The following is a 7500-nucleotide window of genomic DNA, read 5'->3' as shown; positions in this document are numbered from 1 at the left end:
GAAAAATAACATCGTATGATTTGCTCTCATGTCCATCACTGCCTTCTTCACCCCCGAAAACGGAGTATGGTTGCCTATATGGCGGGGTAAAAACGGTCATACATGTAAAAGCTGACTTGTGTCCATACAGGTCAACGTGGGAGTTACAGCCCACGAACGAAGACGAAGAAGAAGATCACTACCTTCTTCATACATAACTGCTATCATTTAAAAACAACAACAACAAAACAATCGATCTGAGAGGAATCGAAGACGTTGCTGACTTATTTTCTCCACAGAAATCACGGAGCAAGATGAAGTAACAGGTGTAACAGGTGTAACCCTTGGCCACTCACATCCAAGGCCTGAGTGAGGGCCAGGCCCACCATGGCAGCCGACAGCACGTCCCGAGAGGCCACAGCCGTCAGCACAACGGTCATCGTCACAAAACAGGACAGTAAACCCATGCGCACCGTCAGCCATCTGAAACAAACCAGACACAACACGCCGTATGGAATACTTCAGCCATCTGAAACACCAAAAACACAACACGCCGTGTGGAATACTTCAGCCATCTGAAACACCAAAAACACAACACGCCGTGTGGAATACTTCAGCTATCTGAAACACCAAAAACACAACACGCCGTATGGAATACTTCAGCCATCTGAAACAAACCAAAAACACAACACGCCGTGTGGAATACTTCAGTCATCTGAAACAAACCAGACACAACACGCCGTGTGGAATGCTTCAGCCATCTGAAACAAACCAAAAACACAACACGCCGTGTGGAATGCTTCAGCCATCTGAAACACCAAAAACACAACACGCCGTGTGGAATGCTTCAGTCATCTGAAACACCAAAAACACAACACGCCGTATGGAATGCTTCAGCCATCTGAAACACCAAAAACACAACACGCCGTGTGGAATGCTTCAGCCATCTGAAACACCAAAAACACAACACGCCGTGTGGAATGCTTCAGCCATCTGAAACACCAAAAACACAACACGCCGTGTGGAATGCTTCAGCCATCTGAAACACCAAAAACACAACACGCCGTATGGAATACTTCAGCCATCTGAAACAAACCAAAAACACAACACGCCGTATGGAATGCTTCAGTCATCTGAAACAAAGCAAAAACACATCACGCCGTGTGGAATACTTCAGCCATCTGAAACAAACAAAACACAACACGCCGTGTGGAATACTTCAGCCATCTGAAACAAACCAGAAACACAACACGCCGTGTGGAATACTTCAGTCATCTGAAACAAACCAAAACACAACACGCCGTGTGGAATGCTTCAGCCATCTGAAACAAACAAAACACAACACGCCGTGTGGAATACTTCAGCCATCTGAAACACCAGAAACACAACACGCCGTGTGGAATGCTTCAGCCATCTGAAACACCAAAAACACAACACGCCGTGTGGAATACTTCAGTCATCTGAAACAAACCAGACACAACACGCCGTATGGAATACTTCAGCCATCTGAAACAAACAAACACAACACGCCGTATGGAATACTTCAGTCATCTGAAACAAACCAAAAACACAACACGCCGTATGGAATACTTCAGTCATCTGAAACAAACAAAACACAACACGCCGTATGGAATACTTCAGCCATCTGAAACAAACCAAAAACACAACACGCCGTATGGAATACTTCAGCCATCTGAAACAAACCAAAAACACAACACGCCGTATGGAATACTTCAGTCATCTGAAACAAACAAAACACAACACGCCGTATGGAATACTTCAGCCATCTGAAATACCAAAAACACAACACGCCGTGTGGAATACTTCAGCCATGTCTGCTGTCTCGGGGCTGCCCTCAGTGCTGGCCGAAAACACGGAACAGTGACATGACTGTGTCATCATTTCTTTACTTTATTTATCTTTTAATTTTTGTTATTTTTACTTTATTTATTTCATTTTATTTTATATTTATTGTTATTTATCTGCTTTTTTTCCTTATCTATTTATCTTTATTTTATTTTATTTATTTTTATTGTTATTTTATATTTTATTTTATTTATTTATTTACTTTATTTATTCATTATTGTTATTTATTTCTGTTTTTATTTTATGTTTTTTATTTTTTTTTTTTTCTTCTCAAGGCCTGACAAAGCGCATTGGGTTACGCCGCTGGTCAGGCATCTGCTTGGCAGATGTGGTATAGCGTATATGGATTTGACCAAACGCAGTGACGCCTCCTTGAGCTACTGATACTGATACTGATACTGTGTGATCAGAGAAAGCTGTAGCTACCAGCGAAAGCGAAAGTCAGATCATTCTGCCTCTATTTTGTCCGTTCAGTGAATCAGAGAAACTAGATATCCGAGTTATCTTCGTAGGAACATGATATTCTTGTTCAGAAGAGAAAAAAAAAGAAGAAAAAAAATCTTATTATTACTGAAATCAGTGTGTGTGTGTGTGTGTGTGTGTGTGTGTGTGTGTGTGTGTGTGTGTGTGTGTGTGTGTGTGTGCGTGTGTGTGTGTGTGTCCGCGGGTGCATGTGTGTGTTCTTTTCGAGGGCTGGGTTGGAGAGGAGGCTGGGGGAGACTTGTGCTGTGTGGTCTGGAGAATGAGAGTTGTTGATTCATTTTCGTTTTCGTTTTTTTTGTTTTTGTTTTTTTTGTTCCTGTTGTTGTCGTTGATATATTTGTCCTCAATGACGATGATGGTGGTGATGTGATGTGATGTGGTGTGATGTGATGTGATGTGGTGTGATGTGATGTGATGTGATGTGATGTGATGTGATGTGGTGTGATGTGGTGTGATGTGATGTGATGTGGTGTGATGTGATGTGGTGTTGTGATGTGATGTGGTGTGGTGTGATGTGATGTGATGTGATGTGATGTTGTGATGTGATGTGATGTGATGTGAATGAACGCCACGCTCACCACATGCTAACCACCCCACCCCCACCCCAACTCCCCCCACCCCTGTCCCTTACTTGTGGGCGCTGCCCCAGCAGAATTCTACAGCGTTGCGCAGGTCGTAGCGGCGCTGGAACTCCCTTTGGAAGCGGTCCTGGGCGCCGAAGGCTCGGATGACTGCGGTGCCTCCAAGGCTCTCGCTGAAGTAGCTGTAGATAGGGCCCTTGGCTCTCGACTCCAGCCGCTGCATTTCTCGAAAGGTCGGGGTGCAGAAAGTCTGCCAACACACATACAGAGAGATAGAGAGAGGGGTTGGGGGGAAGAGAGAGAGAGAGAAAGAGAGGGAGAGAGAGGGGGGCAGAGAAAGAGAGAGAGAGGGAGAGACAGACAGAGAGATAACGGTTTTTTTCGGGTGCTTGCGTACGCACGCCGTTTGTGTATAAGTGCATGCATTCTTCTTCCCATGTGAGGAAATTTTAATTTTACGTGCGTGTATTCTGGTGTATGTGTTTGTCATTATGCTTGCGCGGATGCGTGCAACGAAAAGCAACGAGTTCATTTTGAAAGAAAGATAACAAAATTCACAGAGAGACAGAGACAGAGAGAGAGAGAGAGAGAGACAGAGACAGAGAGACAGAGAGAGAGAGAGAGAGAGAGCAGGAGTGGGGATGCATAAGCCAGCTTAGGAGCGCCAAAGTTTTCGCTTATCGTAAAGAATGCTCCCAACTCCACGGTAAATTCCATATACTTAGGAACACTCCTAGCTCTTAGCAAAACTTACCTGACGCAGCTTAAGCTCGCCTCATGCATGCAACCCACATCAAAGGCCCAACCAAGCCGGTTCATTGTCGTCATCAGTGAAGGTTGAACTGGTCAGCCATCCCGCCACAAGTCTTTTTTCTTGACACGGTTAAGTCAGGTTGTAGGACTGTTACCACTCTTCAGTCACGTCAACAGGTTTCTCTGGGAACGGGTTACCCAACAGGTTTCTCTGGGAACGGGTTACCCAACAGGTTTCTCTGGGAACGGGTTACCCAACAGGTTTCTCAGGGAATGGGTTACCCAACAGGTTTCTTTAGGGAATGGGTTACCCAACAGGTTTCTTTAGGGAATGGGTTACCCAACAGGTTTCTCTGGGAACGGGTTACCCAACAGGTTTCTCTGGGAACGGGTTACCCAACAGGTTTCTCTGGGAATGGGTTACCCAACAGGTTTCTCAGGGAATGGGTTACCCAACAGGTTTCTTTAGGGAATGGGTTACCCAACAGGTTTCTCTGAGAATGGGTTACCCAACAGGTTTCTCTGGGAATGAATTACCCAACAGGTTTCTCTGAATGGGTTACCCAACACGTTTCTCAGGGAATGGGTTACCCAACAAGTTTCTCTGGGAATGGGTTACACAACAGGTTTCTCTGAATGGGTTACCCAACAGGTTTCTTTGGGAATGGGTTACACAACAGTTTTCTCTGGGAATGGGTTACCCAACAGGTTTCTCTGGGAATGGGTTACCCAACAGGTTTCTCTGAATGGGTTACCCAACAGGTTTCTTTGGGAATGGGTTACACAACAGTTTTCTCTGGGAATGGGTTACCCAACAGGTTTCTTTGGGAATGGGTTACACAACAGTTTTCTCTGTGAATGGGTTACCCAACAGGTTTCTCTGGGATTGGGTTACACAACAGGTTTCTCTAGGAATGAGTTACCCAACAGGTTTCTCTGAATGGGTTACCCAACAGGTTTCTCTGGGAATGGGTTACACAACAGGTTTCTCTGAATGGGTTACCCAACAGGTTTCTCTAGGAATGAGTTACCCAACAGGTTTCTCTCAATGGCTTACACAACAGGTTTCTCTGAATCGGTTACCCAACAGGTTTCTCTGAATGGGTTACACAACAGGTTTCTCTGGGAATGGGTTACACAGCAGGTTTCTCTGGGAATGGATTAGGTTTCTCTGGGAATGGGTTACCCAACAGGTTTCTCTGGGAATGGGTTACCCAACAGGTTTCTCTGGGAATGGGTTACACAACAGGTTTCTCTGGGAATGGATTAGGTTTCTCTGGGAATGGGTTACCCAACAGGTTTCTCTGGGAATGAAATTTAGGGCGGCTGTCCCATGGGATGGGGAGAGCGTGTAGCCACGACCCGGCGCCACCCATTTTCTTGTTTAGTTATTGTTTATTTCCTTGTTTGCTTGGTGTGTGTGTGTGTGTGTGTGTGTGCATGTATATTATCATTGTCTGTCTACCTATCAAAGTGGGATTTGATTTTTCTATCGATTTTTTTGCCCGGGACAACTGTTTAATTGTTTGTAGGTTCTGTGTCCTTTTACATACCTTGTGGGTTTGACTCCATACAAAATATTAGCATAAGGTCGTAGTAGAGACACAATTGTTTAAAAAAAACAAACCACGATTGCTTGAGCGGGTAATAGATCCGAAGACACCCTTCGTTTCCGAGCTGGATATTTTTTACCACTGATCCACCTCGGTTCCACCAAGCCAGGCTTGCTGACAGGTGTCAAAGGGTGAAGGCTTCCATCAGTTGTCTGATAATGACGATTTAATTAATTGTCTGACATTTCGTATGTCGACATATTCAGTGAGTGTGAACAGGTTAACACAGAGAACGTGGTAAATGAGAACAGAGAAATTATCGGTATTCATAAAAGAGAAAGTGTATTAACAAATGTAAAGAAGATGAGTCGCCAGTGATTTTGGAGGTGCATCGGGTGTTTTGTTGTTGATCTACTTTTTTTTTTTTTTTTTTTTTTTGCCCGAGACACGGAGAGAGAAAGACCAACACAACGAACAAGTACTGTAACTCCTTGTCCTACTGTCTGGAGTTGCGGCACTTGACTGCTGTTGGTTATTCAATACAGTCCGCCTGTTTTGACGTGGGAAGAAAGTTAAAAGTCGAGAGAGAGAGAGAGAGAGAGAGAGAGAGAGAGAGAGACAGAGACAGAGACACAGAGAGAGAGAGATAGACAGAGAGAGAGAGAGAGAGAGAGAGAGAGACAGAGAAAGAAACTTTTTGCCTTTGTTTTACTGTTTGTTATTCAGTACAGTCTGCCTGTTTTGACGTGGGAAGAAATTTAAAGTCGAGAAAGAGAGAGAGAGAGAGATAGGGTGGGGAGGGGGAGAGGGAGGGAGGGAGAGAGAGAGAGATATGGAGGGAGAGAGAGAGGACGTACACATATTCACATACATTCACACACATTCTGCCCCCCCCTCCTCCCCCGCCCACACACAAACGTACACACACACACACACACACACTCACACACACACACACTCACACACACACACACACACACACACTCTCTCTCTCTCTCTCTCACACACACACACACACACATTCACACTCACACACACGCAAACAGACACAGACACAGATACTCTCTCTCTCTCTCTCTCTCTCTCTCTCTCTCTCTCTCACACACACACACACACACACACACACACACACACACACACACTCACTCACACTCACACACACGCAAACAGACACAGACACAGATACACCCACACTCTCTCTCTCTCTCTCTCTCTCTCTCTTTCAAGTTTCTCTCTCTCTCTCTCACACACACACACACACACACACACACAGTCCGCGTCCTCCTCCTTACCTGCACATACTGAAAGACCAGAGCAATGATGACAATGTTGAAGAGGAAGGGGGGCGTGACGTAGCAGACGATGAAGAACTTGCTGACAATGTTGAACAAGATGTAGCCCGCCCACTCCATAATGTTGACAAAGTCATTGTCCACCGCGTGGAGATCCTTGCCAAACAACAGAGAAATTAATAAATCATCATCTGCCCCGTCAGGTCTCCACACCCAGCTCTTTCAAGTCTGGTCTTAAAATCCACCTCTTCCCATACAGCCTCCCTTCCCTGCCTCTTCCTTGTCTTCAGTTTTTTTTTCCAATTTAAGAGTTACGCATGCGTGTGAATGACTGGTGCGAAAGCGCTTTGATTTGTCTCTGCACAAGATTCAGCGCTATATAAATAATAAAATTATATAAATATAATAATTATCATAATTTATTGTAGGTGGCCCTGTATGATAGTCAGTGGTGTCCGAACTCTGACCATAGGTGGCCCTGTATGATAGTCAGTGGTGTCCGAACTCTGACCATAGGTGGCCCTGTATGATAGTCAGTGGTGTCCGAACTCTGACCATAGGTGGCCCTGTATGATAGTCAGTGGTGTCCGAACTCTGACCATAGGTGGCCCTGTATGATAGTCAGTGGTGTCCGAACTCTGACCATAGGTGGCCCCGAATGATAGTCAGTGGTGTCCGAACTCTGACCATAGGTGGCCCTGTATGATAGTCAGTGGTGTCCGAACTATGACCATAGGTGGCCCTGTATGATAGTCAGTGGTGTCCGAACTATGACCATAGGTGGCCCTGTATGATAGTCAGTGGTGTCCGAACTCTGACCATAGGTGGCCCTGTATGATAGTCAGTGGTGTCCGAACTATGACCATAGGTGGCCCTGTATGATAGTCAGTGGTGTCCGAACTATGACCATAGGTGGCCCTGTATGATAGTCAGTGGTGTCCGAACTCTGACCATAGGTGGCCCTGTATGATAGTCAGTGGTGTCCGAACTCTG

At 45.3% G+C, this 7500-nt stretch overlaps 1 protein-coding gene across 1 annotated transcript in view; it reads right to left on the bottom strand.

Moving 5' to 3' along the window:
* Window positions 1-7500, bottom strand: part of LOC143299622 (multidrug resistance-associated protein 1-like) — a 38229-nt gene that overhangs the window by 6967 nt on the left and 23762 nt on the right. The window contains exons 12-14 of the mRNA XM_076612915.1: window positions 6508-6663; window positions 2960-3159; window positions 336-462 (exon numbers count right to left, since the gene is read on the bottom strand). Of these exons, the coding sequence (XP_076469030.1) occupies window positions 336-462; window positions 2960-3159; window positions 6508-6663 (483 nt within the window). The remainder of the gene's footprint in view (window positions 1-335; window positions 463-2959; window positions 3160-6507; window positions 6664-7500) is intronic.

This window comes from Babylonia areolata, chromosome 25 (assembly GCF_041734735.1).
Source record: "Babylonia areolata isolate BAREFJ2019XMU chromosome 25, ASM4173473v1, whole genome shotgun sequence".
Classification (NCBI taxonomy): Eukaryota; Metazoa; Mollusca; class Gastropoda; order Neogastropoda; family Buccinidae; genus Babylonia; species Babylonia areolata.
Note: the sequence above shows the minus strand (reverse complement) of the source record. Positions and strands in the feature narration are given on the sequence as shown.